At 42.0% G+C, this 15,396-nt stretch overlaps 1 protein-coding gene across 2 annotated transcripts in view; it reads left to right on the top strand.

Annotated features, from left to right (window-relative positions):
- pld1b (phospholipase D1b) overlaps nt 1-15,396 on the top strand; it is a 62,096-nt gene that overhangs the window by 40,304 nt on the left and 6,396 nt on the right. For both annotated transcript variants that reach the window (XM_079576092.1, XM_079576091.1), the window contains exons 4-18: nt 1,202-1,347; nt 1,440-1,545; nt 1,690-1,755; nt 1,823-1,881; nt 1,963-2,055; nt 3,846-3,998; nt 4,073-4,222; nt 8,415-8,498; nt 9,948-10,029; nt 10,104-10,214; nt 10,285-10,467; nt 11,718-11,934; nt 13,478-13,606; nt 13,722-13,840; nt 13,926-14,039. In XM_079576092.1, the coding sequence (XP_079432218.1) occupies nt 1,202-1,347; nt 1,440-1,545; nt 1,690-1,755; nt 1,823-1,881; nt 1,963-2,055; nt 3,846-3,998; nt 4,073-4,222; nt 8,415-8,498; nt 9,948-10,029; nt 10,104-10,214; nt 10,285-10,467; nt 11,718-11,934; nt 13,478-13,606; nt 13,722-13,840; nt 13,926-14,039 (1,812 nt within the window). The remainder of the gene's footprint in view (nt 1-1,201; nt 1,348-1,439; nt 1,546-1,689; nt 1,756-1,822; nt 1,882-1,962; nt 2,056-3,845; nt 3,999-4,072; nt 4,223-8,414; nt 8,499-9,947; nt 10,030-10,103; nt 10,215-10,284; nt 10,468-11,717; nt 11,935-13,477; nt 13,607-13,721; nt 13,841-13,925; nt 14,040-15,396) is intronic.

A 15,396-nucleotide genomic window follows, 5' to 3' on the forward strand; every position in this document is an offset into this window, starting at 1 on the left:
CCAGCGTGTGCCGGAGCTCGGGGACGCATCTCCATGATGTGCAGCCAGGCTGGTGGTCAGAAACACCTGGCTGGAGGATTCATCTATTGTACATGTTTTTAGTGGTAGGGGAAACCTACGCAGACACGGGGGAGAACATGCAAACTCCACACAGAAAGGCCCCTGGTGGGAATCAAACCCCAACCTTCTAGCTAACTGCTGTACTACCGTGCCGCCCGGTAGTACAGCAGACGGTCCCTAAATTGACCAGTCAGATTTAGGGACCGTCAGCAAATTACGCTACTTAAATTGTGTTTGTGTAGTGGGCCTACGTGCCATCTATGTTGCTATTTTTTGTCTGCACCTTTGCTCTAGTCTACCACGTTTGCCTTCGCCCTCAAGATCGGGCCCCAGGGGTCTGATGAGTTACTCAGGGGGGTCAGACCGCACCCCCCGTATTTCACACACTGCTTATAAGCCAGAGCCAGTCTGTCACCATCCAGAAAACTAATGTTGGAAGTGTTAAAGAGCGGGTACTTTTTGCAGGAATTTGGTAATACCGGTATAACACAATAATGTCAAACAGTAAAAGTTACATTTGCTTCTAATAGAATAAAAATCTAGATGAATACAGTGGAAACCATGAGCTTGAGCACCAAATACTAGATTTTTGTCTCGTTCCAAATCTCATTTAAAGATATATTTCAGGATTTTTGACATAGGGCCTCATTTCCTAGTTATCCAGAGTGTTGAGAGAGTAATTTTAACCATTTTGCATTTGAAATACCTTATATTTGAGCAGCATCAGCTTCGTGGTTGTATAAGCTACGCAGCGGCGGAGTGATCTGCTAGAAAATAGTCCCTCAAAATGTGATCATTTATGTGATGCAAGGTCAGTTATATTCCAAAGAATATTCTATCGACACAGACATTTATATGGTCAGTCTGGCGTTATAAGTGATTTGCCTCAGGTGCTCTGTGGAGCGGGTCAGACTGTTTTTAATGCAGGCTAGCTGATATCATAGAAATGCACTAGCCTTGCATTAGCCTAGCGCCACGAAACTCTTCAAATATAAGAACTGCATGAATTACAAAAAAAAATGTCTCCAGAAATCAGCAACACTCTGGATAACTAGGAAATGAGGCCCTCAAAAAAAAAAGTCAAAAATCCTGAAATATCCCTTTAACTTCGCCTTGTAACCCGCTGTCTCTGTGCGACCAGTCGATGCCGGCGGTGTATAAGATCGAGCTGAAACACGGGGAGTTCACGTGGACCATCAAGAAGAAAGAGAAGCACTTCATGGACCTGCACAGAGAGCTGCGGACCTACAAGACATTCATGAGGATCCCGCTGCTGCCCACACGGAGGTATCAGCGCCAACGTGGATCTAGATTCTGCGTCTTAGTCGGGCTTTCCCGGTTAAACAAAGGTCTGAATTGTTTTTTTTCTGTCTCCTCAGTCATACAGTGAGGAACCCGGCCACACGGAGCGAGGTGCGACGAATGCCTGTGCTGCCCCGAGGAGGAGACGAGCTGGAGAGGGAGGGCCAGGTCTCCAGCCGACGGGTAACAAAATATATTATCTATTATGCTTTATAAGTTGTAAAAATGTCTAATAGTGACAAAATTGTTGAATGTGGGATTAGCCTTTACAACCAAAACTCATTAATAGTCGATAACATGAATGAAAAGTCGCCTTTCCTTCCGCAGAGACAACTGGAGGATTACTTGAACAACCTGCTGAAGATGCCCATGTACAGAAACTACCACGCCACAGTGAGAACCCCTTACAGACCCTTTTATGTTGAGTTTTTGTTTCATTTCTAACCACTTTTTCAAACAGACAGAGTTCATTGAAGTCAGTCAGCTCTCGTTCATCCACGACCTGGGACCTAAAGGCCTGTAAGTGACTTCATTACATATGCACTGTAGCTTTAATATGTATTATTTAGATCCATTAATAACGGATGTTTTCATGTTCAGTGAAGGGATGGTGCAGAAGAGATCGGGAGGGCATCGGATCCCAGGACTGAACTGCTGTGGACGTAGTAAGATGTGCTACCGCTGGTCCAAACGGTGAGTCTGCTCGGATTTTAAAGCCTGTTTAAAAATGGAAATTTATTGTCCAGTGTAGTTGAAAACATGATACACTTCTCAGCGGGAACAGTATTTTTAGGTGCCCATTGGTTTCCATGTATTACTGAATCTTTTGGAGTCGTCTCTAGCCACCAGGGGGCAGTATCAGCTCCCCACTGCCCTTTGGTCCTTTACATTTGCACATGAGGACTACACAAAGGTTAGCAGTTTTAGCCGAGGGGGCAAAGTTTTCCTCCCCCAGAGCCCTATACCTGCGGTGATGGCAAAACACCCAACGCCCTTTACGTTGCTTTATCATTCACTGCCCTCCACATTTACATTAAGCTACGGGCTGCTCCTCACCTGCTCTGAAACCCGACCCCACGGGAGGCAGGCGCTGGGGGTGTCAGACTGTAACGCTATATGGACTGAACACAGGGAGAACACAATATGCTGTAGGATACTGTAAAGCGTTCAAAACCTCAAGTTAAGATCATTGTTCTAACTGAACATGGGCACTGCCGTCTCCCACTGATCTCTACGGCAAACAATAAAGTTTGCCTTAACCTTAAAGGGATATTTCAGGATTTTTTATATTTTTTGTAATTCAAGCAGTTCTTATATTTGAAGAGTTTTCTGGTGCTAGGATAATGCAAGGCTAGTGATCTGCTAGAAAATAGTCCATCAAAATGTGATCATTCATGTGATGCAAGGTCAGTTATATTCCAAAAAATTCTATCTACACAAACATTTATATGGTTAGTCTGGTGTTATGAGTGATTTGCCTCAGGTGCACTGTGGGGCGGGTCAGACTGTTTTTAATGCAGGCTAGCTGATACCATAGACATGCACTAGCCTATATATCTCCAGAAATCAGCAACACTCTGGATAACGAGGAAATGAGGCCCTATGTCAAAAATCCTGAAATATCCCTTTAAAGTTCATTTACGGCGTGTGACAGAGACTTGTCAGTCTCTAACCGGTTTAACGATGGTAAAACCTACATGGTTCACCATCCTGACATTAAACAGGCCTCACATCGGTTACTTTATGAGATCAGACATGACTGGGCATTTATCAAGTGGATTTTCTGTAACATTAGCCACAACTGTAGCAAGACAGTCAGAATATCTATGAAAATGAATAGATAAAGATGTTGTAAGTACTAAGTAGTACTGGTTACTGTTAAACGATACCAGTTTAGTATTGGGATAAAGTTTAGGTCCTATTGGTGTTGGGGGCAAATGGCATTGAATTCCTCTTCCTGTTGGGTCCAGGGATTGCACTAAAGAAAGTTACTTTTAAGTAAGTGCCTTATTGTCATTGTACAAGCGTACAACGAAATAGTGTCCATGTGTCAACCTGACCGGCATGACCTTGGAGGTCGGGGAAACTCTAGCACTCGGAAGAAAACCTGGCTGGCTGCCCTCTGTCTCCTCTGATCCTCTGAAATGGTGCAGCACCTCCTGGGTTCAGAGCGTGCACTAGTCAGCTCCACCCCCTCCATCCTCTTCCTCCTACAGCTCCCTCTGCTCCACAACAGTCTTGGTTGTTTCAGCTCAAATAATTGATGCACACTTAAAAGAAATATCCCTTTATGGAATTAATTCATATTATTCTTCTGTGTTATGGGTCTAGATGAGAAATATTTTAATATTGGTATCAAAAAGTATTGTTTACGTATCGATATCATATTTACATCAGCAAAGACCGTGACAGTTCCCCACATCGATCCTCCTCTTTGTTCTGCAGATCCCTCTGTTAACTCTGCGTCTGTGTTGCTTCGTCAGGTGGCTGGTGGTGAAGGACTCGTTCCTGCTCTACATGAAGCCAGACTCTGGAGCGATCTCCTTCGTGATGCTCGTCGACAAAGAGTTCAACATCAAAATGGAGTCCAGAGACACGGAGACGAAGCACGGCGTCCGCATCGACAGCCTCTCCAGGTGTGAGCTGCAGCTATGGGCCTCGGGCGGGCGTCTACGGGTCGTGTTTTTACTAACTGCTGTGTCTGTGGCAGGAGCCTGGTGCTGAAGTGCAGCAGTTACCGTCACGCGCGCTGGTGGGGCCAGGCCATCGAGGGCTTCGTCAAAAAACACGGATCGGCTTTTCTCACCGATCACAGATTTGGTTCTTTCGCTCGAGAGGAGGTGAACATCCCGGCAAAATGGTAAGATCTTAGTTTTAATGTCAGGGTTAATAAATAGACCAAACTCACTCTTTATAACATATATTTTATTATAGGTTTTGACAACTTGACACTATGTTGGTTTTGTCTAAAATCATGGCCGTGTTTCCGAGGCGAATCCATTCAGAAATACTGACATGTTTGACATCCACTCGACGCACGGAATCCCCCCGACAACACTCTGTAATCCAGATATGGAAATTACCTTTGTGTTAAACGCCAGCCACAAAAGACAGCCGAGATACACGTGCTAAGTTATAAAACTTTAGGGCCCGTTTTCTAAAAATTAGGTTTTCATTCCACTTTTGTAACAACATTTCCACTTCATTAGCTCCTATACTGTCAATGCTACAGACGACAGACTGTTTCTTCTGGACTTGACAATACAGAATCTATATGTTTTTCTGAGGGATTTTTTAATATTACAGTCCTAGCTATCCACTAATAACTAAAAAACTAAAGAAGATCCAAAATCCAGTAAGAAACTTGAATAAAACCTGACTTGGCTCGGGCATCTGTTCCGGATGCCTCCTGGTCGCCTCAGGAGGTGTTCCAGGCATGTCCTATTGGGACAAGGCCTCGTGGAAGGCCTAGGGCACGCTGAGCTGGCCTGGTGTCGCCTCGGGGTCCCCCCAGAACAGCTGGAGGAGGTATGTGTGGACCGGGAAGTTTGGGCATCTCTGCTGAGACTGCTGCCTCCGCGACCCGGCCCCGGATAAAGCGGAAGAAAATGGATGGATGGATGGATGAATTAAACCTTACTCTATCCATTATTATTATTTAATTAGAAAATATTGTTTATTTTGTCAGATGTTTTATCAGAGGTGTGTAGTACTCAGTTACATTTACTCAAGTAACGAAGTGACTGTGCTGTTTTTTCCCACACAGTACTTTTTACTTCTTGAGTAATATTAAAATTAAGTGTATGTACTCTTGAGTATAGAAAATAGTAACCTCTCCCACTGTGAATAAATCTTTATGTGAAAAAACGTTATTTTGGTGCATTAAAAAGATACATTTTGTGTTTGTTTACTTAAAGTCATGTTAATCTTACTTGAGTAAATATTTTAGCTACTCTACACACCTCTGATTTTTATTCATAAAACCCCTGATTTTTCTATGGAAACATAAAATGGAAATTTCTGTCAGTAGTTTACGGTAGAAGTGTCAGATCGATATCTCTGTCTCTTCACCTGCAGTGTGTCGCCCTAAACCTAAATGTAAGACTGGTCAGATTATAACCCACGCAGCCTTAGACCTCGGCTCATGCTCTGCCGACCCTCAGAAACCGCGGCGGCGTCTTCCCCGTGTTCGGCCTGTAGTCGCGTCTTTGTCCGTCTTCTCGCTGGAGTAACCGGAGTCAAAGCCGGGTGAAAGTGAAGCCGGGTCGCTCCTCGCCTGCTCCGAAACCCGACCCGACGGCAGACAGGCGCCGGGGGTGTCCGACTGTGAACGCCACAATGGACTGGACACGGGGACAATACAATATACTGTATAAGAACTCAGTTAAGATCATTTAGAGGGAGAGGTCAGCGCTCTCACTTCACACCAAGAAGTTAACAGGTTGTGATGATTGACTTGGATGCGTCACATGCTTGTTGTTGTAGTGTTTTATGAGGAGCTTAAAGAGTGTGATGAGTGATGTGTTTTAGCCTCTGGGATGTTTTGTATGTGATGGAATGTGATGAATGCATGTGATGAAGAGCGCATCAGCGGTGAGCGTCGTAATGAGCTTTGTGTTTCCTTTTTGGATTTCTGCGCCTCGTGAGCAGCTCAATCCACAATCCAAGGAGTGCATTTCACAAACAGGGCGCGCAGCAAACCCTCATCAATTCATCCCCTCCAAGAATCCTGTAACTGCAGCACAACTGTTCCAATAAGATACAATTTCCTTGCAACTACTGCATAACTACTGCAACGTCTCTGCAGCCAATATGGCAGTTTCTGATCAATTAAATCCTATTCATTTCGTAAATTTTCAAACAGTGTCAAATTTCAGATGCAGACGTTCATCTATGCGTAATTTTACAATCATCACACTTATAGGGACTATACACAAAGTTTAAAAATGTTAAAACTAAGTCTTTTCCTCCCTCTACATGTTCCAGCCATGTCCTAAAGTGTAAAATGAGCTCAGACCTGTTCACCACAACTGCCTCTAAAATCCTGCTCTGTCACTCAAAAAGGTGTTACTTCTGGTCTGAAGTGCCGACAATATTAATATAGAAGGTGCAGTTACACGTATGACCTGAGGTGGCAGTAGTGAGTATAAAATGGCCAACTTGCATCTAGCCCCTTTAAACGTACAGACTATCACTTTAATGTGCTCTGTCACTACCCAATAAACAAGAAACATGAACAAAAACAAAGAAAATGTGTCTAAATGTGGCTCATTAACCCTATGAAGAAATGTAGAAAGTGGAAAGCTAGTTCTTGGAAAGGGCTACAGGATTAATAGAGTAAAATAGAAGAAATTGCGGTAACACTTAAGATTACAGCCCACAAGTTCCATGTGTAGGTACAGGAAACAAGATCATTGTTACGCATGTAAGTACACGGTAACTACATATTAAAGTGCAAGAGCGTCTTACTTTAGATCAGTGGTTCCCAACCTTTCAAGTCTCACGTACCCCTTGTGTCATTCATTTGTACTTTGAGCACCCCCTACACATCACATGTGTCAAGGTCCACATTTGGCCCGCGAGATGATTTAATGTGGCCCTTTGAGGAGCATGAATTCCTGAGCATGCCAAAAATAATAATAATTCTCTAGCCCATTCCTGTGCGTAGTTATGGATTTTTAAAGAAATAACCAGTTTGCTCTCTCCAGCCACTAGGGGGCAGCTTAAATAATAAAAAAAAAAGTTCCATCACTAGTAGAATCCGGTATAGTGCCTTTTAAAGGAGGCAAAAAGGTTTTAATGGGAAGTCCATTACAGCACGGAACTTCCTACGAGGCTTCAGCAGATAATAGCGATGCTACTTCCATGTTTTTCTGTTGATGATGATTACAACCAAGCACAAAAGTCTTATCTTAATAATAATAAATAATAATACATTTCCTTTGTAACGCACTTTTCATTCAGAGAATCTCAGAGTGCTACAAGAGACACACACATAATGCAAGGATAATTAGTTAATATTTTTTTTTCCCCCAAAGGTTTTGCTCACTGTCGCTCTCCAACTCCAACTTTATTACAGACACGAGGTCCAATTTAAAACACACAACCATACCATAAAAAGTAAGTCTCGAGCCCATTTCTGTGCGGAGTTATGGATTTTTAAAGGAATAACCAGTTTGCTCACTCCAGCCACTAGGGGGCAGCTTAAATTTTAAAAAGGAAAGAATTCCACACGTGTCCAACAGAGGGCACTGACATAATAAGAGATCAGGATATAAACAGCACATTATAGCCACGTGGTGAATGGTCAGTCTGCCCTAGGGCGGCTGTGGCTACAATAGTAACTTACTGCCATCAAATGTAGAGTGAATGGATAATGACTTTATGTATAGCACTTTGAGAAACATGTGACACAGGCTGATGAAGCACAATAAGCTGTTATTTATGAGGCCACAGTCCTTTACAATATACGAGGCCCACAACCCGCAGTGGGGGCTGAAGTTCGCCCCTCGACCCAAACGACTTCGACGCCCCTTTCCTACATCGAGGATCTTGCCTATAATATTTTAAATCGGGCAATTAAACAAAGATAAGCTAAGCTACTCTTAAAATCAAACCTTTAGGTGCAAAACATAATTAAAGGGGCTAGATACAAGTTGGCCATGTTATACTCACTACTGCCACCTCAGGTCATACATGTAACTGCAGCGTCTATATTAAGCTCGTGCATGACGGCACTTTGGACCCGAAGTATCACCGTTTTGAGTGACAGTGCAGGATTTTAGAGAACATGTAGGGGGAGGAAAATACTTAACATTTTTAAACTCTGTATAGTCCCTTTAAAACTAACTTTCCTTGGAAATGAATATTGAAATTGTGCTCGGTTTCACTTCTTTAGATCACAGCCTGTGCTCATGTGTAGTTTTACATTATGGTGTTTTGCAGATTAGTTATGCAGTCATTTATCGCCAATTTATGAAACTAGTATGCCCTTTATAAAGCGGCACATCTGTATGACGCCTTTTTTAAACTTAATTACTTTTCCTCCGCAGGTACGTGAACGGTAAATCCTACATGGAGGACGTTGCCGACGCCATGGAGGAGGCCAAAGAGGAGATCTTCATCACAGACTGGTGGTGAGTGAGCGAGTGCAGGCTGCGGTCAGCTCAAGGGGAGTTTTCTGGTCAAACGGATCAGTTTCAGACTCGGGATCGAGCTACGGTTATATAAGAACAGAGACGGCTCAGCGGCGGCGCGTCAGGCCCGGCGTCTGTCAGCGCCGAACCGCGCCAAACCGCCGAGTAAAGACGCAATTAGATTCTCTGATAAAGACGAGCACGAGTCAATGGGTTTATACGAGTAACGTGGCACGAGTTTGTGTCTCGATCTGTTTATCTTGAGGGTTTATCTTCCGTCCTTGAGCAAGACACTTTACTCACCTTTCCTCAAGGAGTTTCCTGGAGTTATTAGGCGTGTTTTTACACCACCTTTCACAGAAAAGCTAGATAACTGTCTTTGTAATTAGATGCACAGGGTTTTTCCCCCAAAATGTTTTTGTTCCATCACTAAATATAAATAAAGTTCTTCTTCTTCTTCTTCTTCTTCTTCTTCTTCTTCTTCTTCTTCTTCTTCTTCTTCTTCTTCTTCTTCTTCTTCTTCTTCTTCTTCTTCTTCTTCTTCTTCTTCTTCTTCTTCTTCTTCTTCTTCTTCTTCTTCTTCTTCTTCTTCTTCTTCTTCTTCTTCTTCTTCTTCTTCTTCTTCTTCTTCTTCTTCTTCTTCTTCTTCTTCTCTTTTCTTCCTTCTTCATTCTTCTTCTAATTCTTCTTCTTCTATTTCTAATTCTTATAATTCGAATTCTTATAATTCTAATTCTTATAATTCTAATTCTTATAATTCGAATTCTTATAATTCGAATTCTTATAATTCTAATTCTTATAATTCGAATTCTTATAGTTCGAATTCTTCTCATTCTTCTTCTTCGTCTTCCTTCTTCCTTCTTCCTTCCTTCTTCCTTCGTTTCTTCTTCTTCTTCTTCTTCTCCTTCTCCTCCTTCTCCTTCTTCTTCTTCTTCTTCTCATTCTTCTTCTCATTCTTCTTCTTCTTCTTCTCATTCTTCTTCTCATTCTTCTTCTCATTCTTCTTCTCATTCTTCTTCTCATTCTTCTTCTCATTCTTCTTCTCATTCTTCTTCTCTTTTTACTTCTTCTAATTCTTCTCCTACCTCTTCTCCATCTTCTTCTTCTCATTCTTCTTCTCATTCTCCTCCCCCTACTAATTCTTCTAATTCTTCTTCTTCTTCTACTAATAAATTCATGTATAGAGCTTTCAAAGGAGACAAAAAGGTCTTATCTTATTGCAGAGGAAAATGTCAAAAAGGGGTGAATTATTTTTTCCCCAAAGGTTTACAGGATGTTTCTTCTCTGTCACTCTCCTACTCCAACTTTATTACAGACACGAGGTCCAATGAAAAAAAAAATACACACAAATAAAGGTTTAGAGCAGAAAACTGTACCAGTGACAGACCAGGAGCACGTGGCACTGAAAATAACAGATAAAAGTGTTAAGTTCTGTCCACTTTGGCACAGGTTGAGTCCAGAGATTTTCCTGAAGAGGCCGGTCGTCGAGGGCAACCGCTGGCGTCTGGACTGTATCCTCAAACGGAAAGCTGTGAGTTACAAAGTTTGGTCTTGAATTCAGCTGATAATGAGTTAAGAAACAAACCGGTCTTGTCTGCTCTGTAGCAACAAGGCGTGAAGGTCTTCGTGATGTTGTACAAAGAGGTGGAGCTGGCTCTGGGCATTAACTCTGAGTACAGTAAGAGGACTCTGGCCAGGCTGCATCCAAACATCAAGGTGAGACTCTCTGTTATATCTATAAGCATGAATTGTAATCTTTGACTGGCTAAAAGCTCCGTGCTCTCAGGTGATTCGGCACCCGGACCACGTCTCCTCCGCCGTTTACCTCTGGGCTCATCACGAGAAGATCATCGTCATCGACCAGTCCGTGGCGTTCGTGGGCGGGATCGATTTGGCCTACGGTCGCTGGGACGACACCGAACACAGGCTCACAGACGTGGGCAGCGTCACCCTCTCTCACATCGACCAGGTCAGACATCGCAGACTTTACTGTGTTTTTACTTCAGCTACAGTGGGAGGGAAATGTATGAGGAATTTCTCTCATTCCTGACTAAATTGGTCATAAAATGTAGTCTGATCAAACAGTGTTAAACATTTTATCATATTTTTATTGGTGATAACATATATTCAACCCTTTATTGTTACTCCCACAACGATTAAAAAAAAATTGCAAATGCATAAACCGGTCCAAACCTGATCTAAATTAGCCTAAAACTGGTCTAAACTAGTCTAAACCAGTCTAAACCAATCTATATCTGGTCTAAACCATTCTAAAAGTTGTCAAATGATGCATAAACCGGTCCAAACCTGATCTAAATTAGTCTAAAACTGGTCTAAACCGGTCTAAACCAATCTATATCTGGTCTAAACCATTCTAAAAGTTGTCAAAAGATGCATAAACCGGTCCAAACCTGATCTAAATTAGTCTAAAACTGGTCTAAACCGGTCTAAACCAATCTAAATCTGGTCTAAACCATTCTAAAAGTTGTCAAACGATGCATAAACCGGTCCAAACCTGATCTAAATTAGTCTAAAACTGGTCTAAACCAGTCTAAACCAATCTATATGTGGTCTAAACCAATCTAAAAGTTGTCAAAAGATGCATAAACCGGTCCAAACCTGATCTAAATCAGCCTAAAACTGGTCTAAAACTGGTCTAAACCAGTCTAAACCAATCTATATCTGGTCTAAACCATTCTAAAAGTTGTCAAAAGAAGCATAAACCGGTCCAGACCTGATCTAAATTAGTCTAAAACTGGTCTAAACCAATCTATATCTGGTCTAAACCATTCTAAAAGTTGTCAAAAGATGCTTTCCTGTAGTTACAGATAAGACGCTCACAACGATCAGGATGAATCTCGGATCATTCCTCTTCACAAAACTGCTGCAGTTCAGCGTTTATATTGTAAAAACAGTAATTTAAGAAAAGTATAGTTTGCAGTTTGCCGCTTTAGCCGTCTGCATCTTATTACGAACCATTTTCACTGATTGTGAAATGAATGTGCTGCTGGTGTTGGTAATGTTTGCCGCCGCTTTACAGTCCAGAAGTTGGAAAAGGCGGATGAAAATGCGTGAAAGGGAACAATGGATAAGGGTTTGTAAGAGCTGGAAACGAGTCGGGAACATTCGGGAACTAAATTCAACTTCCTTGCGCTGTTGTTGTTTGAGAATGTAAGAAATGGGAACAGAGCTCTTACTTTTCCTGTGTGCGACCTCCAGGTTGCGGCGGCGAGCGTGCTCTCCTCAGACGCCCCCGACCGCGCTGCTGCTCAGAACGGCGGCAAAGGCATCTACACCGTGGACTCCGTGGACCAGCCCAAACTGAAGGGCCAGGGCCGACTGAAGAGGACCAGGTTCAGCATCAAGAGGCACCTCCAGAAACACGGCTTCACCCAGAGGGACAGCGACGACAGCGACTCCGACACCGAGCCAGACCGTGAGTCACGAGATACTGAAGGAAATCCACTGTTGGTTTAATCTGAGACCATAGTGATGTATGTAGCTGGGTATCAGGCGTGTGGTCATAATGTTTTGGCTGATTATGCAATGTTGTACAGGGTCATGAAAGGGACTATACGGAGTTTAAGAATGGGAAAATTATCTAATTTCCTCCCCTTAAATGTTCCAACAATGTCCTACAATTCTGTTTAAGCCCTGTGGCCTATGGGTACATTAAGGTGTCTCCAATCTGCGGTAAATGACCAAAAACACATCGACAGTAGCAGAGTTTCGTGATTCATAATCCTGCGGAAATATTAGCGCAAAACCGCTAATAACACCGCATCAACGGCAGACGCTGATTGGTTTACTCCGCTTCCTGTTTGCTTGTGTGCCGCTGTGGGAAATGGAAACGACGCAGCGGTGACCAGGCTATTTCTACGGGGCATTAAAAGTCATAAGTGAATTGTGCCAAAATCAAGGTCTTAAAGGAACAGGCCCCGTTTTTCCACACTGAGATATGTTCTTACCTGAGCTTAGACGAGTTGATGCGTACCTGTCTGGTCTTTGTGCCCGTGGAAGAGCTTGGTCGCTTCTAACTTTACCCTCCATCAACTCGTCTAAGCTCAGGTAAGAAATATCTCAGTATGTAAAAATGGGGCCTGTTCCTTTAAATGTAATTAAAAAGCATTAAGTTGGATTCAAACTGGCATTAAATCAGTTTCAATTTCGTCGACTAAAATATTTAGTCTTAATTTTAGTCAAAGAGTGACATTTTGACTAAAATTGGACTAAAACTAAATTAAAAGTTTCTCATGAGACTAAAACTATGACTAAAATGTCCAGATATTTTAGTCGACTAAAATAAGACTAAATAGAAATGAAAAGGAGAGACTAAAATCATCTATTGAGCGTCTGAAAGAGCCTCATATCATTTAAATTCTCTGCCAAATGAACAGGTCTGAGCTTTATTCATGTGGAGCAGCTCCATGAAGTCAAGGACCTTGATTAAATATGATTATAATGAATATTATAAATGCAAAGTCGTCTAAATTAGTCTTAAATTTAGTCGACTAAATTGACATGCAGTTTTCGTCGACTAAAACTAGACTAAAATTGAAAAAATCATTTTAGACTAAAACTTGACTAAAATTAAATTACATTTTAGTCAAAAGACTAAGACTAAAACTAAAATAAAATATGTTGTCAAAATTAACACTGGATTAAATCTAAAATTTGAAGAAAATATTGACGTCGCTCAACACATTATTTTACAGCGTAAGCAAAACATGTTCATCTGCAGTTTTTGGTGGCATCACAGTGCTCTAAAGGCCTATATTATTTATACAGGTGGGCAGGTAAAGGTGTGACATCATCACCTTTTAGAACCTGGAAAAAATGTTCTTTCCTCTGATGAAATAATTGCAAATCTTAATGCGTATGTGGGATTAGAATGTATTATTTGTGCATTAAAAAGCATTAAATTAGTCTGTATAAACCCTGGTTGTAATGATTCTGCATTTGTTTGTGTTTTATTGTAGGAAGTCACTTGACGAGCAGTCTTAAAACCGGAGTCGGGGAGCTGTTTGGGAACACGAGATTTTGGCACGGAAAGGACTACTGTAACTTTGTGTACAAGGACTGGATACAGCTGGACAAGCCCTTCGATGGTAACGCCACTGCTTTGCATTATGGGCTGTCACTATATAAAGCATAAACCGAGGAATATTAGCATGATCCATTTCACACGTTCACAGTTTCTTTTCTGTTTCCTGTTTCTGCCAGACTTCATCGACCGACACACGACTCCCCGAATGCCCTGGCACGACATCTCGTCTGTGGTCCACGGGAAAGCGGCGCGAGACGTGGCCCGGCACTTCATCCAGCGCTGGAACTTCACTAAGGTCTGACCCACAGAAGACCTGATGGAGCTGCTGTGGCCTTTTGTGAAATGTTCTTTATTGCTCATTGTGTTTGTTTCTTGTGTAGTTGGTGAAGCCCAAGTACCGCTCGACGTCGTATCCGTGCCTCCTCCCGAAGTCCCACACGACGGCAGGGGAGCAGCGCTACCAGGTGCCCAACTGTGTCAACGCAAAAGTGCAGGTTAGTTTATGTGATTTGAAGCTTCGTAGCATCAAAGACATTCACACAGTTTTGAGCTAATCCTCAGACGAAGCTGTTGAATATAGCCGTTTCTTCTTTTACGGTGTCAGCGCCTCATCCTGTTCTTCCTCATAGCATTTTTGAAGCCCATAATCCAACATTATCGATTTCTTTTACAACATGGAAGCCATTTTTTTATAAGATTATTCCTATAGCTGCCAGCAGGAGGAGCCCCAGTCAAGATCTCATATTTTCTAATGATAAAACGTAAAATATCAAAGCTGAGGCACCAATATAAGCTTTTTAAGTCTATTTTTAAGCTCTTTATGCTTGACATGTCCATTTAAACCTCTTAACAATCACCTTAAAGGAACAGGCCACCGTTTTTCCATACTGAGATATGTTCTTACCTGAGCTCAGACGAGTTGATATGTACCTGTCTGGTCTTTGTGTGTACGCTCAGTCATTCAAAAAGACCGAAGATGTTGTTAGTATTTAGCCTCTCCCAGGATTTTCCTATAGCTCCAAACTGGGGTGAAGTTAGTTAAATACAGTTATGTGAAAAGTTACACGATCCAGGTATAGTTACACAATTAGCTCACATAACTGTATTTAAATATGGAAACATGGAAGAGCTTGGTCGCTTCTAACTTAACTCCCGTTTGGCCCCATAGAGGAGTGGAGGAGAGGCTAAATGCTAACAACATCTTTGGTCTTTTTGCCTGACTGAGCACACACATGACCAGACAGTTACATATCAACTTGTCTAAGCTAAAAAACGGTGGCCTGTTCCTTTAAATGATTTTTCTCCATTTCGGCTTTACCCAAATCTAAAAGCTTCTCAACTTGGAGAGTTACACTTGAACAGTGCAATGCCTCATTTGAAAGTTAAGACCAACAAAAATGACTGTAACTTTTTTGTCAAATTTTCACTGTGTTTTTGTTGCTTTTCCGACATGTTTTTGTCACTTTTTTGTCGAGTTTTTGTTACGTTATTTGTAATTTTGTTTTGTGGGTTTTCATCCTCGTTTTCGTCGCTATTTTGATGCTTTTAGATTTGGGTGAAGCCAAACTGGAGAAAGTGTGCTCAGTTCAGGTGGGGGTTAAGAGGTTAAGACTGTGTGTATGTTTTTTCAGATGCACCACTGTCACTCTGAACATGCTGTAAAAGTTAGTCGCATTTACATTTTTTGCTTTTTATTATCTAAACTAATAATCCAATCAGAGAGTAGAACGAGCTCCATGCTTTGGACTTAAACCAGTGTGCAGTAAACTAAAAGAACGACTCTGATCCAAATGCCTGCTACCAAAATCTCACCACCTGTCGCCAGTCAAGTCCGAATTACGGCAGTTTCAG

Source organism: Gobius niger (assembly GCF_951799975.1).
Source record: "Gobius niger genome assembly, chromosome: 18".
Taxonomy (NCBI): Eukaryota; Metazoa; Chordata; class Actinopteri; order Gobiiformes; family Gobiidae; genus Gobius; species Gobius niger.